Source organism: Pinus tabuliformis, chromosome 4_2 (assembly GCF_031772625.1).
Source record: "Pinus tabuliformis cultivar Carrire ecotype Pingquan chromosome 4_2, CPIR1, whole genome shotgun sequence".
Lineage (NCBI taxonomy): Eukaryota > Viridiplantae > Streptophyta > Pinopsida > Pinales > Pinaceae > Pinus > Pinus tabuliformis.
Genome location: NC_142304.1, coordinates 535,571,720 through 535,594,174, shown reverse-complemented (window position 1 = coordinate 535,594,174; position 22,455 = coordinate 535,571,720). Strand labels below are relative to the sequence as shown.

General features: G+C 38.5%; 1 protein-coding gene across 8 annotated transcripts in view; it reads left to right on the top strand.

Annotated features, from left to right (window-relative positions):
* LOC149170407 (uncharacterized) overlaps positions 1–21,690 on the top strand; it is a 217,089-nt gene extending 195,399 nt beyond the window's left edge. Inside the window, exons 4-7 of one of the 8 annotated variants that reach the window (XR_016259909.1) lie at positions 19,271–19,318; positions 19,748–19,809; positions 20,810–20,912; positions 21,331–21,690. Coding sequence is in view for 3 of the 8 variants with exons in the window: in XM_089429011.1 (XP_089285137.1) it covers positions 19,271–19,318; positions 19,748–19,840; positions 20,810–20,854 (186 nt within the window). In the remaining 5 variants the exon portion in view is untranslated. Of the gene's footprint in view, positions 1–19,270; positions 19,319–19,747; positions 19,841–20,809; positions 21,208–21,330 lie in introns of those variants that run through there. The other 7 variants (XR_016259907.1, XR_016259906.1, XR_016259910.1 and 4 more) reach the window with 7 other exon arrangements.
* The last annotated feature ends 765 nt before the right edge of the window (positions 21,691–22,455 follow it).

Here is a 22,455-nt window from a genome sequence, read left to right as displayed (position 1 = left end):
ATGATCCTGGTCACCTCCATCTTTCTTCTGAATAGGTTCACAAACAATTTTCTAAGCCATATGGCCTCGCACGAAGCTGTGCTTGCAGCCATATATTCTGCCTTAGTTGAGCTCAGAGCTACAGACTTCTGTTTCCCACTGCATCAAGAGGTCATTCCTGATCCAATGTTGAAACAGTACGCAGAGGTATTTTTCCGATCTACTGAACTTCCAGCCCAATCTGCATCAATGAATCCACTCAATTTGATATCCTTACTCATGGTGTACAAGAGTCCATAATTGACTGGTCCCTGTATATATCTGAGAACATGTTTGGCTGCTACCCAGTGTGCCCTCTTTGGCTCCACCATGAACTGACTAAGGGTGTTGATAGCGTAACAAATGTCTGGCTTGGTATTGACCAGATACATCAGGGACCCTATGAGTTGCCTGTATAAGGTGGGATCAACATCCTTGTCTTCTGATGCATCAATTTTCTTCCAGTTGGTGATCATTGGAGTAGCCATGGGTCTACAATCCTCCATCCTGAATCTCTTCAGAATTTCTATAGCATATCTCCCTTGTCCAAGGAAGATCTCCCCCTTTTGTTGCCAAACTTCCAACCCCAGGAAATAATGCATCTGTCCCAAATCCTTCATGTCAAATTCTGTGGCTAAATTCTTCTTGCAGTCCCCGATGAGCCTGGATGATCCTGTCAGGAAGATATCATCCACATATAATACTAGGATTAGAGGCTCATTTTCTACAACCAGATAGTAGAGATTTGGATTTGCGTCACTCTTGACAAATCCCATCTTCTGCAAGTAGCCATCAATTTGACCATACCATGCTCTAGGTCCCTGTGTCATCCCATATAAGGCTTTCTTCAATCTACATACACGAGATTTCTTCTCATGTGTCTCAAAGCCTTCTGGTTGTTCAATGTATACCTCTTCTTCTATCACCCCGTTCAGAAATGTCGTTTTGACATCCATCTGATGAATCTCCCATCCCATTTGTGCTGCAAGAGATATCACGGTTCTAATAGATGTATACCTGGCTACTAGGGCGAAGGTCTCTTCGTAGTCAATTCCTTCCTTCTGAGCATACCCCTTAGCCAAAAACCTGGCTTTTTATTTTTCCACACTGCTGTCTGCAGCATATTTAATCTTGTAGATCCATCTCGAACCTCCCACCGATCTGTCTTGAGGCCTTGGCACTACCTCCCAAACGCCGTTCACCATTATGGAGTTGTACTCCTCTACCATCGCATCCAACCAAACCTGATGTTGAGCAGCCTCCTGAAAACTGGCAGGCTCCCCATCCTGAGCTACTAATGCCTGATATCTATCTGGCTGTTTTCACTCCCTCTTATTGTTCCTTGGTGCACCGATGAAATCCTCTGCATCTCGCAGAATCTGACGAAGTTCCTTGTTCGTTCTTCCTCTACCAGCAGGTGCTTCTGTTAGCTCCTCCTCCTCCTGTGATTCTTCCTGATCTGAGGAAGAATTCTTTACTTCCGTTGGTTGAAGAGGTTTGACCAACGGCTCGTCTTTTGACTGCTCCTCGGAAGGCATTTCTCGAGATTTTCTGAAATCCCTGTCCTCCATGAACTTCACATCTCGTCAAACTACTACCTTCTTGCTCCTTGGAAGATAGATTCTGTATGCCTTAGCGTTCTCGCTATATCCCACTAGATATCATTTCTCTTTAGTTTGATCCAAGTTCTTCCTCTTTTCCTCGGGTATGCAACAATATGCTAAGCTCCCAAATATCTTAAAATCACTGACTTCAGGCGTCTTCCCTGTGAAGACTTTCTCTGGAGTAATCTTGCCCAATGCCTGATGAGGAGTTCTATTTTAAACATAGACTGCTGCGTTGCATGCTTCTGCCCACAGGAATTTTGGCATATCCTGATCATACATCATGGCCCTTACTGCTTCTACGATAGTCTTGTTCTTCCTTTGCTACTCCATTCTGCTCTGGATTGTAAGGAGCTGTCCACTCTCTTCTAATGCCCTCCTTAGTGCAAAAACCAGTGATGTCCTTATTGACATACTCTCCACCATTATCTAAGCGCAAACCTTTTATTTTCTTCCCAGTCAGATTCTCCACTAGAGCCTTGAACTCTTTGAATCGATAGAAAACCTCGTCCTTGGTTTTCAGAAAATAAATCCAAGTTTTCCTTGAATGGTCATCAATGAAGGTGAAGAAGTACTCGGCACCACTAAGAGCTTTAGTGGACATAGGTCCGCAAATATCTGAGTGTATCAATTCTAGTACACTCTTGGCCCTGTTTTTATTTCTAGGAAATGTTGCTTTAGCATACTTTCCCAGCGCACATCCTCTGCATACATCATCTCGTTCCGTACTAAGATCTGGAACTCCTGTTACAGTGTTCCTGAGAATTATCAGAGCCCCATGATGCAAATGTCCCATTCTTTTGTGCCATAGTTCCTTCAAATCCTTGTCTCCATGACTGACTATTAGTGCCATTGGTGATTCTAGTTGTAGTCTGTACAACCTGTTACTTTTGATCCCGATCTGCACTTTCTTTTTCTAGCTCAGGTTTTTGACGTATACTTTCTCCTTGGTGAAGAAAATGTCATAGCCTTTGCCTCGAAGTTGCGACACGGAAAGTAAGTTCATCCCCAATCCTGGTACATGCCGCACATTGGTAGCATGAAAATGCTCTCCTGTTTCTGTTTGAAAAACTATGGTACCCCTCCCTACTGGAGTACACTTTTCCTTGTTCCCCATGGTGATTTGAAAGTTCATCCTCTCCTCCTGATAATCTGAGAAACATTCTCAGATTCCCGTCATATGCCAAGAGGCTCCACTGTTTATATACCATACCTTTGATGATGTAGAGCTAGTCACACAAGCCACTAGTTCGAATTTCTCAGCTAACCTTGTTCGAGAAATCGAACTGATTGGTCTTCCTCAGTGTGTTCTCCAACTGACCCTCAAGCCTCTTCTTATATTTTTTCTGTTGGTCCTTCAACGACCGAGATTAAATCTCTGATCAACGGCTAAGATTAGATTTGGCTTGATCCATGACTTTTGGAACCTTCTAACCTAGTTTTATATTAATACCCATTAATATTTTATTTTTACTAAATTCAAACTTAGGAACTCCATTAAAAATATTAATTATTTTAATATCTCCCAAACTGGTTAGAATCTGCCCAAACCATTTCTGGGTCTTGGAGATCTCATGTGCTTTAGCCTTGTTGAAAAGTGTGCAACAAGAAATGCTTGTTGAGAATGCAACAAGATGATGGAGCTTAGTGGAAAGGAGTCGCCTTCACTAAGTGCGCTCGCGGGCAAATTATGGCGCAAGTTCTATTTTTGGATCCCAGCAGGGATGATCACAGCAGGAGTGACCACAGCAGGGATGATCACAGCAGGAGTGATCACAGCAGGAGTGATCACAGTATGAGTGATCAAAGTCTATTTTTAGACTGGCTGTCAAAAATAGAAAAGTCAAATATTATTGTCTCATAATAATATTTGGACTATAAACTTGATCTTATTCTCTTGGAGCACTTCAAGATGAGCTACGGATGTGGTACATGCAGATCCCAGAAGGAAATACATGGTTACCTATGGGATGACTAATATTTGCATGCAGGACTTCAGTTAGAACTCAAGTGAGTTGAGTTTAGTGGACTGGAGGTGCAGTTGATGGAGTTGTGTTCAATTTAGCTTTGTTAAACTGGTTGTATTTAGTCTAACTGGCAAATAGACTAGAGATGAGTTGGGTGAATTAGTTATTAATTAGTTCACAAGTTATTAACTCATAATGCAACTATAGAATACATCAATTAACTCAGTTGCATGTCAGTGCATGTTCAGTTCAGCAGGGACAGGTGTTAGAGGATCAGATTGCTATCAGTTGTGACTATAGATGTGCATGATGATTTGCACAATCAGAGGGATTGAGTATGCCAATGAGTTGGCCAATACCAAGAATTGTAGCCTGTGCTCACGTCCAACACAGTGTGAGTGATTCTTTGCAGGTTAAATACGAGTTTGGTAAACCATTCTCATCAATGCTCTTGCAGGTATTGTGCAGTGGAGGCAGGCAAGCAGTGGAATAGATTTGGAGATCAGATCTGAGCTGTATTGTGTGTAACAGGTGGAGCTGGTACTGGATTGCTTGTGATAAGCATTGTACTTTGTAATGTTACATGATTCAATCAACATAATATACAGATAGTTGGGGTTTTTAGCGAGATGCTTTCCCCGGGATACATACTGTGTTAATGAGTTTGATTGATACTTCTATGTGCACCTGTGAATGTTTCTGCTTCTGTAAATTGATGATCAACGTAGAGGAGCTTATGTATTGTGTATGTATTCCGCAATAGTACATGATCAGGATAATCTCCATTGAATATGTGTCATATTATTCAAAATTTCTACATGGTATCAGAGTTGCTTGATTTGTAGAAGAGATTTTTACAGGATATCAAGCGAGGATTGATCATCGGATCTATTATTCAGAAAGTGTTTACATTTTATTTCTTCAGGCAGAGTCTGTAATCGGGCCAGGTAGCCTCTGGATTCATCCTTCTTTTGGAAGGTGAGATATCCGGTTAATGCTCAGACAGTCAATCTCTGTACAAGAAATACTTTGTTCTCACGAATTCTAGATCGGAAGTGGTTGAGTTTTTGAGTTGGTTGAATTTGAATTTAATTCCAAAGCAAGAGATAAAACTCAGAAACATTAAGTGTGAGAATGGAGATAGTATGCCCCAGTATCTCACGAAGTTCACCCAATGCCGGGATGAGCTGGGAAGTGTGGGGGTGACTGTCGGATGAGGATGGTGAGTCTAGCACTCCTTGACCTTCCTAAGAGTTGGCATAGCTACCAGGACTCGGTGAATGGAAGGGAGAAACTGCCAGGATGGGAGAGACTTTGGTCGGATCTTGTGCAGGAGGAGATTAGACGGAGCACCAGAGACGGTTCTTCATCCATGCAGGATGAGGAGAACTGTGCCTTAGCGAGTAAGGCGAAGAAGGGGAAGGGGAAGGTTTCTCTTTCCGAATCCAGTTCTTCCAATGATGGGAAGAAGGTTGACAAGTCGAAGGTGAGATGCTTTCGTTGTCATGAGATTGGTTCACGGGTCAGGAACTTGTATGCTCTTGAGGTTCAAGATGCATGCAAAGCCTTGAGCAGCGAGGCAACTGATGGAGACTTGATGGTTGAGAGGGAGCGTATATTACCTCTCGACATGCAGAGCCAAAATAAGTCTCAGACGATTGTGGAGGAGCCACGATTGGTGCAACAGCTTCAGGAGGTTGTGGAGGAGCCACAACAGTGGAAGCTGAGAGGAGATCGAGTAGAGACATCTACTCATCCAGAGACCTCCAGTAGGGGGAAACTTCGAGCCAGGTGGGCTGAGGGATCGCATGTAGCCATACCTCCAGGTAGGAGGTGGGGTGATGTGGATTGATCGTCCCAAGGAGCGGCAAGATCCTTGAGGTACCCAACCTCTTGGATGAGACCTTGCTACGGGAGCCCCGATGTGTAGTAGCAGGAACTGACTGATTGGGTAGAGACAGATGCGGATGGAGCGGCAGAGAGAGCGACAGTGCAGGGAATCCCAGGACAGCGCATAGCTAGCAGGCTGCAGCAATGCGAGAGGCACAAGTGTTTTGCACATTGCTAGGTGGCACAGAGAGGTGTGCAATGGTGCTAGATGCATGGAGATGTTGCAGTGGCGCAGATGTCAGAGAGGGAGCACTTGTCAGCAGCAGGTAGAGCTTCAACATTAGAGGGTGTTTCTAGCCCAACAGGGAGGTCAGTTGGGAGGTGCAGTGCGGATGCAATGCTGGGAGATAGAACTAGCAGCAGCACAGATGCAGTCAGAGATCAAAGTGACAGAGGCTAGAGCAGTCAGATACTGAAGAGCACAGAGATGCAGAGTTTTCAGTCGACAGAGGCAATAGCAGTCAGAGACTTTGATGACAGAGCAAGTGGACCGGCCAGATGTGTTGCATGGAGAACATTCCAGAGTTACAAGATCGGGTTTGAGAGGAAGCCTTTCTTGTTGAGAGGGAGTGTTGAAAAGTGTGCAACAAGAAATGCTTGTTGAGAATGCAACAAGATGATGGAGCTTAGTGGAAAGGAGTCGCCTTCACTAAGTGGGCCCGCAGGCAAATTATGGCGCAAGTTCTATTTTTGGATCCCAGCAGGGATGATCACAGCAGGAGTGACCACAGCAGGGATGATCACAGCAGGAGTGACCACAGCAGGGAGACCACAGCAGGAGTGATCACGACAGGAGTGATCACGACAGGAGTGATCACAGTATGAGTGATCAAACTCTATTTTTAGACTGGCTGTCAAAAATAGAAAAGTCAAATATTATTGTCTCATAATAATATTTGGACTATAAACTTGATCTTATTCTCTTGGAGCACTTCAGGATGAGCTACGGATGTGGTACATGCAGATCCCAGAAGGAAATATGTGGTTACCTATGGGATGACTAATATTTGCATGCAGGACTTCAGTTAGAACTCAAGTGAGTTGAGTTTAGTGGACTGGAGGTGCAGTTGATGGAGTTGTGTTCAATTTAGCTTTGTTAAACTGGTTGTATTTAGTCTAACTGGCAAATAGACTAGAGATGAGTTGGGTGAATTAGTTATTAATTAATTCACAAGTTATTAACTCATAATGCAACTATAGAATACATCAGTTAACTCAGTTGCATGTCAGTGCATGTTCAGTTCAGCAGAGACAGGTGTTAGAGGATCAGATTGCTATCAGTTGTGACTATAGCTGTGCATGATGATTTGCACAATCAGAGGGATTGAGTATGCCAATGAATTGGCCAATACCAAGAATTCAGAGGATCAGATTGCTATCAGTTGTGACTATAGCTGTGCATGATGATTTGCACAATCAGAGGGATTGAGTATGCCAATGAATTGGCCAATACCAAGAATTGTAGCCTGTGCTCACGTCCAACACAGTGTGAGTGATTCTTTGCAGGTGAAATACGAGTTTGGTAAACCATTCTCATCAATTCTCTTGCAGGTATTGTGCAGTGGAGGCAGGCAAGCAGTGGAATAGATTTGGAGATCAGATCTGAGTTGTATTGTGTGTAACAGGTGGAGCTGGTACTGGATTGCTTGTGATAAGCATTGTACTTTGTAATGTTACATGATTCAATCAATATAATATACAGATAGTTGGGGTTTTTAGCGAGATGCTTTCCAGACAATTAACAGGAAAAAGTAGCACACTTTTTTGAACCCAACTGTTTTTGATACAGGTCAAAATAGGATTGCATCAGCATATTCGCTGTTCACTACTCAGTCTTGAGAAGATTGTACAGATTTGGTAAATTGTAAGAATTAAAATTTCACATAAGTTAGGTAAAAGATGAAACTCCAAAGAACGAGGAAATTCTACAGATTCTGCATAGTAATAAGTATACTGTTTAAACTTTAAACATTGAAATTCTCTCCAAATTACCCATTTAAGACTTTATATGAAAACTCAGAAAAAAAACACTCAACTAAATTAAATAAAGAAATAAGAAGATCAGCTTGCCAAAAAAAGGATGTCCAAAAGTCTATAGCCTATTATGCAATGTTACACAAACTGTGGGTGTGATCAAAATTGGTGGGGGTGTTGTACTTGTCCAGAGATTAGGAATCAGGGATTCAAAACTTTAACCTTGATTTTTTTATAAATATATATTTAAAAATATAAAATTTAATTTTATATTGAAAATTTAAAAACAAAGAAATAAAATCTAAAATGATTCATACCCTCATGGATTCTCAAATGATTCAAATTCCTGAACAATGAAGAGAAAGGTACTCTTCTTTGCAAATTTAATTTGGTTTTATTATTGTGATTCTCTGTGCATTTGTTGTTTGAAGGATTGGATTACCGAAGCAGTGTTGATGTAAAATCAGTGAAAAATAAAATTAAAAATAGGAACAAAATTTTTAAATTATTGACCAACGAATTGTGGAGGAAACCTGCTAGTGTTTAAGCCCCCGCACATACACCAGCCCAACGTCTCTGCCCTGCTTATACACCAACTCGTCTTCTGCCCTCTACCAGTGAACGAAGACATTGAACAATCCCTACTCTTCCCTTTGCGCATACGAATGCCTCCTCTTCCCTCTGTGCATATGAATGCCTCCCCTGTTCGTGCTCTGTGCTATGAGATTTTGTATCCGTTTTGTTTTTTCTTTTATTTTTTTTTTCTTCTTCTTTTTTTAATTTTATTTACTTATATTTTATTTGGTTAATTTATTTATTTATTTTTTATTTTTTATCTGTTTGTTTGTTTGTTATGGCCAAAGGCCTAGAAAAACGGAGAAAAGGAGAAACTCCCAAATTCTAAGCAAAATGCTTTCAATTGTACGGCAACAAGGTTGACGAATTTCGATAGCCAAGGACCTGGATCAGAGAATGAGCTCTGTGCACTAGTTAAGCAACCTAGAGGACCGAACTACTCTGATACCAAATGAAGCGAACAAAGTTCTTTCTACAAATTAATTATTCTAGAAAACTTGGAATATGAATTTATCCATTGAGGATATAAATATTATATTAAATATATGAATAAGAATGAGAATAAGAATGAATGATGATGAATTAGAAATGAGAATGAGAGGCTTGCTTTTATATCAGGCAAGTGTCTCTTCATGAAGAGTCATGTCTCATTTAAACATGCCTTCTCAACCTAATTACTACTTAACTAATAATTATTTATGCTTATTATCATTTACATTATTTTATATTTATTTATATATATTTTATTCGTTACAGGGGGTGTTGTACTTGTCCAGAGATTAGGAATCAGGGATTCAAAACTTTAACCCTGATTTTTTTATAAATATATATTTAAAAATCTAAAATTTAATTTTATATTGAAAATTTAAAAACAAAGAAATAAAATCTAAAATGATTCATAACCTCATGGATTCTCAAATGATTCAAATTCCTGAACAACGAAGAGAAAGGTACTCTTCTTTGCAAATTTAATGTGGTTTTATTATTGTGATTCTCTGTGCATTTGTTGTTTGAAGGATTGGATTACCGAAGCAGTGTTGATGTAAAATCAGTGAAAAATAAAATTAAAAATAGGAACAAAATTTTTAAATTATTGACCAACGAATTGTGGAGGAAACCTGCTAGTGTTTAAGTCCCCGCGCATACACCAGCCCAACGTCTCTGCCTTGTGCCGACGTCTCTGCCCTGCGCATACACCAACTCGTCCTCTACCCTCTACCAGTGAATGAAGACATTGAACAATCCCTACTCCTCTTCCCTTTGCGCATACGAATGCCTCCTCTTCCCTCTGTGCATATGAATGCCTCCCCTGTTCATGCTCTGTCGTCATCAAAGGGTGAATGTCAATGAAGCCTCTGCCACTGTCAAAGGGTGGATGAAGCAGTGAATGGGTGAATAATGAAAATCGACTTAGCTTTAAGTTTCCCTTTTACATTTCATTGTTTCAATAATTTTTTTTTAATTTTATGTTTTAACTTTTTATTAATATTAATTTTTAAATTTCAATAAAAAAATTTATTTAAATTTTTAATCTAAAATTGATCAACACGAACCCAAAGAACCCGATTTTGGGGTTCTAAGTACCCATCATCGGGGTTTTCCGTACCTGTTAAGGAAAAAGAACCCATTTTTTTTTGGAGAACTTGGTTCTTCATAGAAGAACCTAGTTCATATGGGTTCTTCTTAGAAGCACCCATACTCGAATCCGGTACTTGGGGATGAGAACCCGGGACGGGTTTGAGAACCCCACCCTCGGGTTTGCGAACCCGTGCAACGTAGATTATAACATTATTGAACAACATCTGCAATTATATAGAAAGAACAATATCATCATCAATGCAACAGAACATAAGGGAACAATAGAAGAAAATCATTCACACATAGAGACTCGGATTGGTCCGAGACCAGGGAAAAACCCACTACGGGGAAAGCCCTTTCAAACTCTTCTTCTTATTAGATTGTTATTGAATGATTCAACAAAGGGAGAGTACAATGATCCATATCTTGAACCATAAACCTATCCAACAAAATCAACTAAACAACATCCATGAAATGAACCCAACATAACTAATAATCAAAACCCTGATTCAGAAGGTTGTAGTCCACTGTCACTATCTGCGGTCAATTGCTGAACTCTGCGGTCAACTGACAAAATCTGCAGTCAACTATAAAACTCAACCCCTAGCTCCCAACCGCATGCAGAGAGATGTGTGTGTGGCTGAATTCCTCCAATTACACGCATGAACCTGTGTGCTTGTTGTTGCAACCGAAATTTGCCTGAAGCATACCTGTAGCTGGTAACCAAAACCCTAAACACACGTGTGAGCTTTGGACCCTGCAATCTCGGCCCTGTACGAACCAATCTTCGGAACTAGCCCCAAACCTATGTGAGCCAAACCCAAAGAAAGAAGAATGATCATGATGATGTCCAAATGAGGGTCACTTGACTTGTATTTATAGCCATCCATGGGTGTCCAATTTCTCTTTTGGGTTGACCTATCCTTTTGTGCACATGTGGGCTTTTAATTCAAAAATACACTTTCCCTTGTCCAAATTGAGCACTTCAATAGTCAAAATTGGTCCTCTCGAAAAGAGGAATCTAGTCCCATGATTGGAATTTGTCACTGAGCTGCCAAATTAACATTTGCCACTATAGATACCATTAGGCTTTAGCCCTAACACCAACCCACAGGGATCTAGGTATCATATCCAAGGTCGGAGCTCCACAAGACCAGTGATACCCCTCTCACCGGGATCCATACATCATCAACAGGTCAGCCAAGATGTCCTCCCAAGTACCATCATTGGTAGTTCATGGTACTTCATCTCTTCCTTTTAATACACCAATTTTTCAGGAAGAGATCAACACATGCACCAATCCGTGCGTGCTCCTAAAACTAACTTCTTGTTGCAAAGAAATTTCGTCAATACATCAACAACTTATTCATTTGTTGGCACATATTGTAGCTTCACGACCCCAATCAATATTCAAACTTTCAATGTACATGTTTTTGTATGCTAGCATAATCTTCGGGGTATTTAAACTATTCTGATGCTGCTTAGGTCATCATAATATCCAAACATGACGAAAGCTTCCTTCTAATTTCTCCAACAACACCGAACTCAGCCTCAACACTTTCCAAAACATCCAATTCTTGTTCACATCTTTCATCAATCACAACTTTATGAATAACCATCTGTAGGGCTTCAGCTATTCTCCGATCTCAAACATCCTCGTGACCTTATCATAATGTTTTCAACTATGGAGGAGTTTTACCAAGCTCCCTCTCAATTAGGGAGATATACACTTTCCAAACTTCTTCTCTACTAGGGGACGAATTCATCATCTTTAGCCACACAACCTCTTTCTTTCGCATCATCATATCATCAGAGAATTTTAACCTTCCGAAACATCATTCCTTCTATCCTCACTTGGCAACAAGTTCATCGACAATGTATACTTCAATGTTACCAAGATTTTCTTACAATTCCCTTTTTCCATCATGCTCAAAATCATTATTAGGTTATCGTCAGGTATGAGGTAGGTAAGCATCTTGAAGATTATGTACTTGCAAATCATCAACAACAAGTTCAACCAAACACAAATATAGAGCATGAAGTCAATTTTATTAATATAGGGTTAGAATGTTGACACAAAGGGAGTTTAACAAATCAGACTTTTGATATCAAAACTTAAACCTAGTTAGGTTTACAATCAACAAGGGTTACACCTTTCATGCCTTAGACTTTCATAATAATCTATGCTAGGGTTTTGTTACAAACCCTAGATTCCTTTACCAAAATTAAACTTTAGACATGAGCAACTAAAATCAATCATAGTGAAAGCATTTTACCTCTAGGGTTTCATTATCATGCCTTATAACTTCATGACAATCTCTACTAGGGTTTGTGTAAACCCTAGATACAAACATAAAAAATTTAATGTTAGATATACAACAACTCGACCAAGTTAGGGTTTCAACCATACAAAAGCATATACACCTAGGGTTTCATTCCTAAGATCTTTCATTAATTATTACAAGGGTTTTGTCCTAAACCCTAATTTATCAAACCTTAAAGATCTAGGGTTTCATCATATAGCATAAACAAAACCTAAAAGGCTAGGATTTCATATATTAAGAGATTAGGATTTCAATCTACAAACACTAAGTAGATTAGGGTTTAATTATTAACAACAACATACCCTAAGCATCAAGAGGTTAGGGTTTTACAATGAATGCTAAAGATTAGGGTTTTACCAAAATGAACAAATAGCAAAAAGATAGTATGACCATGGTAGATTCAATCTAGAGATTAATCACCCTAACAATATAGAATCTTATTGATTCTATAGCAAACCCTAGACATGAAAGAGTTAGCAATCCAGAGCAAAATAAAAAATGATTGTACCTTTTAATGATGAAGATTAGTTACAAATCTTTTTGTCTTAAGCATACCTAGAGTTGCTCCTTTTACAAACATTGTAGAGCTTTCTTATTGAAGGGCTCTCTTTGAATTATGTCAACATCTTCATGGTCCATTTCCATATGAGTCATCTTTTGTTCAAGGATCAACTCGATTGGCCAAGTCATCATTCTTAATATATATACCTTCAATATCTATTGACAAACATGTTGTAAAGTGTAACTAGGTTCGGTCTTCATAATGACATGTAATTATGATTTTATGTAAGAGATGTAAAGAAGAAAAATAAAATTATTGTAATGCTTGCATCATGGGTTTCATGAGCAAGATATTTTATTTTAGTATAGGCTCCCACTGAGAGCCCTTAGGAATTTTTTCATCTACTCAAAAAGTATAAAGAGTCATTGTCATGTAATGAAGACATGTTACACATTGTAAAGAGTCACACTTGTCTATGTAAAGTCATCCTCCAAGACCTTGTCACTAGCCCTCTTCAAGTCGGCCTACAACGAAGGGAGAAAATCAAGAGATGATGATGGCCCTCCTCCAAGAGATCATGTCGGCCTAACTGCCATGGACAAACGCCTATATATACTAGTACTCGACCTCATTTGGAAGCAAGCAACTCGATCAAGAAAGTCTACAAAGAAGTGCGAGAATCATACTAGAGAAAGCCACTATCTCAGTGAAGCAAGAGGGAAGAAGAGCGAAGTTAGTTTGCAAATTATTTTGGGTAATATATCGTCCCATGTGCGAAGGCAGAAGATACAAAGGTACCAGAAGAAGGTCAAAGTCTTGCAGCTACATCAAAGTGATCTTATTTGGGAAGAAGACCTCGCTAGAAGGGGCCAAGTAGAAGTACATTAGGTCTCTCTCTTGAGACCTCAAGGAGACTGAGATTCTCAAGGAAGCTGAGAAGAAGGAGACTGAGATTCTCAAGGACGCTGAGGAGAAAGAGATCGAGATTCTCAAGGAAACCGAGAGGAGGAAGAAGAAGAAGCAGTGTCAGAAAAGAGGCTAGTGACTTGGTCTTGGGAGGACTCTAGTGTCAAGGGTCATTGTCATGGTCTTGGTGTTCATCAATTGAAGATCTATAAGAAGAATTTTGTTTGGGTTTTCCTCTCAAAGAGTGAGAGGTTTTGGCCCTGGCTGACAAGCCTATATACTGTGTCTCTTGTCTCTCTATTTGTTCATGATATGGTAATTGTCTTGATGAAAAGAACACAATAATAAGTACAAGAAAGAGAAGATCATAATTAAGAAGCAAAAGTCTATCACAAGCAGTGATCATAAGTAGAGAAATCACCTAACCACTGATGCCCTAGATTCCTCAACAAAACACAACCAAAATATACAAGTAAGATAGAGTGATGATTATCTAGAGTTTCCATTGCATTTTAGAGAATGAATTCCTAGAGATTTTGAGTACAAGCTTTTACAGGCTCTAGGACATTACGTCAAAACCTAGACATCAATAAATTTTATTTTCGCAAGGGATTGTCATATACCTACAAACCCTAGATATCATGTGATAGAGTTTCTTAGAGGGAACAAGAGAATTCTGGATAGGGGTTTTTCATATGACTTATCTAGGATCTTCAATTTTAATCTTCATCATAATGAAAACTTGTCAACCCTAGAATCACATAAGTAACTAAACCCTAAAACTTTTCAATCTTAGATTAACAAATGAACATTCTATACATACCTCAAGATTACGTACCTCTTGTCTTTTATGACTGAAAGATTGATGGCTTATAGCTCTCCTTGCAAACTAAAGACATATTGTTAAATGATTGACACATAAGAAACAAAACAAGCAATACTTGATTTTTATGAGATCCTCAAATCTTCTTCCACAAGCTTGGTGCAAGAAAATTTCTTCATTGTTGTAGACTTCTTCCTTTCTTGAGACAGGGATGCTAAGATTGCTTATCAAGGTCTTCCTTTCTTCAACGATAGATTATGCATTGATATAGTAGACTGCTAAAATGCCTTGTACTGCAGAGATTGGTTTCTTTGTTACTTATAGGTCTCGACCTCCATATTTATGCATGCACAGGTCTTCTTTCTATAGATCTTGTGATGACTGTAGCTTCTAGTCAAGCCTTCTAGTGAGCTTAAGAATGCCTTTATGAAAACTCAGTCTTAAGTCCTTTCAGGTGAACTTTTTTGCTAGACCTTAATATATAATTCGGTCATCCTTCAACTACAGAACCTTTGTAGCTTGTGTTAAATTCAAACCCTTAATTTTATACTCAGAACTTCGATCTTCTTTATAAAATTCTAGGTTTATTCTAGGCTAGTTGCCTAGGATTTTAGCTCTCTGAAATGCTATTTGGCTCCTCTTTTGGTATGGTATCCAAGTACTTCCCTATGACCCTAATTACTCAGGTCTGTGGCTTAATCACAGAGGTAAAGTTTCATAAACATACCTAGACACTAAGTTGCACGATATGAGGAAACAAGTACGAGTTTCCGAAACGGGAATAGGTACGAAACGTGCCCCCCCCATCCTCCCCCCCCCACCCTGAAATTTTGGAAACGGGGAAACACTATATATATATATATATATATATATATATATATATATATATATTAGGACATTTAAGAAATATGTGCAATCATAAAGCATACATGATACATTCTAATTTATTACATTATGATTAAATTGTCAATTGTCAATGCATAAACTACGAGTCTCTAAATTTACATCACATTTACTCATGAATGGTCACATAATGAAAATAGGAATATCCAAAATCAGCCACGAGAAATTTCTAATTTCTTGTCTCGTGCTTGATTGGGAGTCTCCTCCTACATAGTCAAACGACCTTAGTGCTCTTGATTAAATACAAGTTCCATACCGTAGTACCCTAGAGGCTAGGTGCTCTTGATTAATGGGAGTCTCCCCTGCATAGAGGGCTTGGTTCTCTTGATTAAATACAAGTTCCATACCCTCGTACATGACAAAATCCAATGGAAACATTGCAACCCCCCCAATCCTGAAATCTTGAAAAACAGACAAGTCTGTTGGATTTTGAGTGAGATCTAAAATTCTACTTTCTCCATATGAAGTCCAATGAGGGCGAAACCACTCTCAAACATCCTGAGTCATTTCCTGGTAATGCTAAAAATTTAAGTAAAAGGATGAAAATGAAAGATAAAGGAGAATGTCACTTTTACCATGAACTGCATATCAACTCTAGGGCCATAGGCTTGAACATTAGGTTGCCCCACTCAAAAAAATCCTCTTTTTTATAACTTGAGAGAGGCATCTAGAAGCATCCAAAAGATATTTTAGTTGCCCAATAAAAAATTAGAAGTGGAAAAATAAAAATAAAAATAAAAGAAAATGTTAAGTGTTAACTGGAAACTCCGCCGTATGGCCTGGAAAATCGTTTCTGGCCATACTGGCCACGTTTCCCTAGTGTGAAACGGGCCAGTGCCGCCGGAAACGAGTTTCCTTGTTTTGGTTTCGTTTCCGGTCGGAAACAGACCCCTGGGCAAAGTTTCCTACAACTTAGCCCATACATGTGTCATATTAGATCGGTCTTCCTTCAAGATGGCTCCGCCTTCAATGGTAGATGTGAAACCCTTTTCCTTTAACACAGAAGTGATCTTCTAGCTGCCTTGATTCACTGACCTTAGCTCTAATACCATCTTGAGAAATCCATTAGGGCAGCATTAAGAAAACTTATTCTTGATTTCTCTTATCTTGACATTGACCTGTGATATTATATTTTCTTTTGTTGATTATGTTAGTGTTCTTATCATCAAATAAATGCCAAAAACATGAAGATCATACACAATGAACACCAAATGTAGGCACTCAGCTAGGGCAATACCTGTCTTTAGGGGAAAACCCATAAATTCTTCTTCTCTTCTTTAGGATCAAATCAAATAAGACAACCAAGAGCTTTAACCAAGACTACAAACTTTTCCCAACCACCAAGTCAGCTCCTCAACGAAAGTCAAACTTATCTCTTGCTGGTCAACTCAAATTTTTGGCCCTTAATTACAGGTCTGCAACTTTTCGGTCCTTAAACAAAACTGAATTTTCGTCCTTCTTCACATGTGAGAGATGGAATAGGGTCTCCTTTTTTGTTATAGTTTCTCTTCCTCTTCTAGGGATTTCGTCCTTGTTTTCTGCCTTCTACAACTTTAGATCGGAAAACTCTTGATCATCCTTCAACAGGTCGAGTTCCTCTGCAATTTATAGTGGTTGTGACATCCTTTATAAGGTGACTTGATGAAGGGTAGGCCAACTTGAAGGAGATGGAGGTGGAGTAGACTGTTTTTAACACAAAACGAAAATTTTCTACTTTGACATAAGGAACCCAAGCAGGGTCCCTTAATAAATATGATTTTGACTTTTGACAAAATCCTAGAAGCCTACAATGGAGGCTTGACCTAGAAAATACATGGAGCATGAAACCCATGCTCATAAAATAATTTTTCCTTTTATAAATAATTTTCTTTTTCTTTCAAATACATTACATCATGACTCAAGTATGATTATGAAGACCGATACTAGTTACATTTCTCAACAGAATTCATAGGTGCCCTTATTAATTCTGCAGTCAGTTTGGAGGGTTGGTGCCGCATTGGAGCAGATTTTTGGAGGCCCGTTTATTCATTTCGGCTATGTCTATGTAATCTCATATTCAGTGATTAAATAAAGTCGAGTTTTTCTTATGAGTCTGCAACATTTTGTTTTTCATACTTCAAATGTATTTTATTTTCACTGCAATTTCATGGTCCTGTTTTGCAATTGCTTGGAGAAATTTATGGTACAATTTTTTAAGCAATTTCCTGAGAAATTTTGGCAAAATTATAATCGGGGATAGGGGATATTACAATACCAGTCAAGACCACATCTCCATGTTTTCTGCTGAACCTTCTACTCCATGACTAGGCAACACTGACTTTTTGTAACAATTTCACAACTCCCTCTTGAGTTGATACCTATGCACACTTTAATCCACCTGCCCTTCAAAGTAGCTCTGATACTAAGTTGAAAATTTCCTTGCAGCCTAGGTTTTGTCTATGACTAGACTAGCACATAAGCACACTAGGAGTGCTCAACAACGAACAACTTTGCATAGCGGAAAATAACAACAAGAACAACAACAAAGTACACAAAATTTTCGCCCAAATCATATTTCTCATTAGTCCATTAACGAGAAAACACTAAGGTTCCCATACCAGGGATCATGTCCCTTTACAAACTCTGATACAAAGCTATAATACAGTCTGTGCTTTGACTAAAACCCTAGGGCTAAGGTCTAGTCCATCAGGTCCTCATCTTCCCAATAAATCCAAATACAATCAGTTGTCCTTCACCTACAAATCACAATGAGTAAGATACTTACCTGGGTTGTTTCTTTAGCCCACTGACCTCAGTATCAACTTGTCCTTGTTGTATCTGCCTTCATTCGCTGCGACACTGTTGGCATACTCCTTTAAGCCAAAACCTTAAGCCAATCTTAGTTTCCCACCTAGCAACCCTAGTCAGAATCATCTTGTCCTCTGTCCAGCTGATGTGCGCACTTTCTAGCCCTCAACTGACCTCCTTGAATTCTTTCCAACTGATCTGGGCACTTGTTCTATCTGCGCCCTACTGTAGCCAGGGCTCCTAGCCCACAAAACCACTTGCTACCCTCCACAACATTTTCAGTCCACTATTTAGGCTAGTGGTTACTCAAATCTATCATCAGCTAGGTCTGTTCTAGCTCCAATAGACCCTCAACCCACTATATCTACCATTTTGTTAGTTGCAGGTGGCCTCTTCTAGGCCTGGCTGTCCCATTCTGGGCTTGCAGCCTCCTCTGTTCTGTCTCCAGCCTCCTCTGACTGATCTCAGCCCCCCATGACTAATCTAGGCCTCCTCTGTTCCATCTAGCCAACCCTTGGTCTAACACTCCTGGTATGTGGCAGGCCTGCAACCCTGTGGCGTGCTCTCCTAACTGGTTGCGACTTGCTTCTACCCTGCTACACAGTCTACTCAGCATCGTTTTCTTCAGTGGATATCCCAAACATAACACTAAGTTGGTCTCTTTGCTAGTTGTGGCTCTCTCTAGGGAAGATTATCTTCCTCACAAATGGGTCCGTCTACTTGTGATGAGACTGTCCTTTGGCTTCTTATTTATACTTTTCCATTAGGTTATTTAGAGAACCCTTGGTCCTTTAGGGTTTTGTCCTCTCAACCATTTAACAACTAATTATAATATAATATTAGTTAACTTAGGTCCCAAACCCACACGTTTGGGTACTTTGCCCAAGAAACTTACTTTTGATGGGTTTTCTCCACTCAGAAATACCTTCCAAGCTACCCAAATTTCAACAGAAAATCCTTGCTAGAGCTCTCAAAATCAGTTCGTAATGATTTGATCAAACATATTATCAATCCTTCTAGTCTTGTGTCTTTGATGTACCACTTTCTAATCTCTTATCTTTCTGTACTTATTCTCGTCACTAAGAGTTTCCTTCAACACTATAACATTGCCATTTTGACCTGTATTCTCTAATCCCATTGACCTATCTTAGACATTTGTGGATATTAATATAATTTCATTTCAGAAAAACATTAATACAATTTATTTCATTTCTGAAAAAGATCAAATTCCTCTTATGACATGAATGTTTGACATTTATTCCACATTCCTTTAGCATAGTTATCCAGTTCAATTTTTCATTTTTTTGTTGACATGATTATGTTACGTTCTTTAAACTGATTCACTTGAGTGTTATGCATAGGCACACTATTTAAAAATTTATATTGCATTGTGCCATCCTCATGATTGTGTATGACAGGTCAAAGCAGGAGAAGCCATATTTATTCCAGCAGGTTGGTGGCATGAGGTAATCCTTGCACCTATGATTGTTTCAAAATCTGTTTGAAGCATTCTTTCATTTTTATTTTTTTTCGCTTGCTTTGCTTAAATAAAAATTTCCCTATTGGCCATCTGTGCATAAAAGTAAAACAAAATACCTAGACCATGTTAATCATCCAACCAGTTAACATCTTAAATTTGTGTAATGTAATAATCTTAACTTTTTGTTTTAATATTTTAAAATCTGAAACTTGTGTTCTCACTGCTATTTAAATTAATTTTTTAAAGCCTTTGTAAAATGTGATTACAAATTAAATGTTCGCGTGTCAAAACCCATTTTTGTGTGACTTCCATGCTTCTATTTTTACAGGTTAAGGAAAGACCAGATTATAGAAGTTCTGAACATGTTGCTGTTCTTGTATTTCAAATTAACATTGTGCTTTCTTTGTGGCCTCAGGTTTTTACCTTCCAAGAAGCTGTATCAGCAAATATTTGGTTCAAGCCTAGTCCAGTGGCAAGGTTTCGTCCAACCTTGATGCATTTGAAATCAGTATGTTCTCGTCATCTTAGAAGAGTCAAATGGGAATTAAGAGGACTGGAAAAACTGTGTCAATTTGTTTTAGAGCATAGTTTCCATTTTTGAGCTTATAAATGTTGTGTGATCTTGGATTGTGCACCTTCAAAAGCATTTCATATCAAGTGTTAGTTTTCCTTTCTTAGGTATTCTATAGAGTTAATAAATACAACTGCAGACAAATAAATTTGATCACCCGATAGGTTATATTGAGTGGTTGAGAGCTGTGTTTAGCAGGCAGAAAGGAGGTCTTGGGTTCAAATCCATGGGCTGCCTGAGTTCTTGGGTTCAAATCTGTGGGCTGCCTGCCTCTGTGGGTGTGGGCCTCACTGGATGTCCCTGTTGGGTCAGTTTAGAATAGTCTATGCAGCCTGCTTTACACTAGGTACCATCTTTGAAACTAAGGGTAGTGACCAAGCTTTTCCACAGATTTATTTTCCAATGAAAAAAAAACATTAAAAAAAACATAAATTGACTAGGATCAGAAATGGAAATTTATATGAATATCCACTAATGACTAAAATAGGTAATGGGACTTGAAAGTGCAAGGAATAATACGGAAAAAAAGTGTACCCTGGGTGTCTCAATTAAGAAGAAAAGGGCAAATGACATATAAACAAATGAAAGTGAGGTTAAATCCAGAATGGGTAAGCATTTGACAATGCAGTAAAGTACAACCCTCGGAAGGAAGACAGAGTATTTGATTTTTTTTAGTGACCTTACAGTGAATGCTATGATTTTATTTACTCTTCTTGACTGCCTTTAAGGGTTATTTTTGAGTAAGAGATGCACATACCATCCTCAGAAGTCAGGTTTTATTTTTCTATCAAAGTCCTTTAATCGTAAGAGATTTCTAGTTGAACAGGAAAAAATGTTGTTGTGAATATTCTTTAGGAAGCAGCAGTTACACTCTGTAGACCTTTTCTTACTTTATGTCCATGGCAGGAAAATTACTACAAGTTCATGTTGCAACGAATGCAGAGTTCATAAGAGTTGATACCAAAAGCTGCTTCTCATTGCTTATGCAGTTTTTACTAGAAACGTGTAGGTAATGTATGCCTTTGTCAGACATGCCTTTCATTAATTTAATTTTTGCAGACAAAAATAAATATGAATACACTGAACAGTAGAAGTCTGTCAGACAAAGTTATAAATATGACTACATACACAGACTATTCTGGTATGCTGTTTACTTATGTCCTGTAGGTAGGTGTGGAAATTTAGACATGTTAAAGAATCATTGCCAGCAAATCTAAGATGAACATGAACTATCTTATATAACTAATATAGAATAATCTTAAGTATGGATTTAACATGAGCTGAGAGAGATCAAATTTCTTCAAGTGCAAAAAATAATTGCATATATATATTTTAATTTTTCAATTGTTTAAGTTGTATTTTTGAATGGTATATAGAGTACATAAATTAAATTTGTGAGCCAAAAAATCATTATTGGATTTTGACAGAGAAACAGAAATGTTAGGACAACTTCAAACACTTCGTTGAAAATGCAGCAAGAAAAGTCTCAATTTTGATTTTTGCCTTAATCAAATTGAGGAAATTCGAAATTCCACATCAGTAGACAACTTGGAGGAGTTAAATGAGGTGACATGGCTCTTGTCACTCAGTGAAGAACACTCAATTCGAGTTAATGAGTTGAAGTTCAGTTTACTTGAGTTGATTCCTAAAAAATAGGAGTCTAACTCCGTTAATTCGAGTTGGGGAAGCTTGAGTTCAGTTCAGTGTGATTGATTGCTAATTTGTAGCAATCTCTTTCAATTAAATTGAGTTATGGTCAATTAAACTAGTTCTAACTGTTAGAGGAACTAGTGGAGGTCAAGTTGTGGAATTGGAACTTCAACTGCACTTAGTGATCAACCAGTGAACTGATCAATCAGCCCAAAATAATTGATGCATGCAGAGAATTCGAGTTACCCAGTGAAATGGAGATTCCAAGGCAGTGTATTATTACTTGTAGACTATTCCCATGTGTACAGGTGTTGCATGCAGTCATAGGAAGAACCTAGAGGAATTGCACAATCCAATTGAGAGAATTTCCTAATTAATAAGGGCCTAATTCCTCAAGGAACAACGCAAGGAAATAGGAGTTTGGAGGGCTTGAAAATTGGCTGAATGTTGGCCAAGTCAGTGAGTCAGGCAGCGAGAGAGACTATACACTTGCAGGTTGTGCTCAGGCTTGAGCAAGCATATGTATTCATCTCTATTCTTTGATTAATGCAATACAGATAGGAAGGGGTTTTGAGTAGTTGCTTTCCCCTAGATAAATCTATGTGCATGTGTGATAATTCTTCTTGCATGTTTATGATTTGTGTTCTCAATTGTGAATTGAATTCCACATAATAGTATAGTAGATTTGAGTCTTGTATTTTAGTAAATTTCATGAGCAGTTTCAGATCTACAACCTAATTTCAACACACTTTAACCATAAAACTTATTTTTTTCAATTGCTTTATATGTATATGCATAATTTTTTTTAAACAATATGTAATATATACATAGTTTACATTAAAATATTTTAAATAACATGTGCAATTTGCACACATTAAAATGATTTTTTTGTTATTAATATA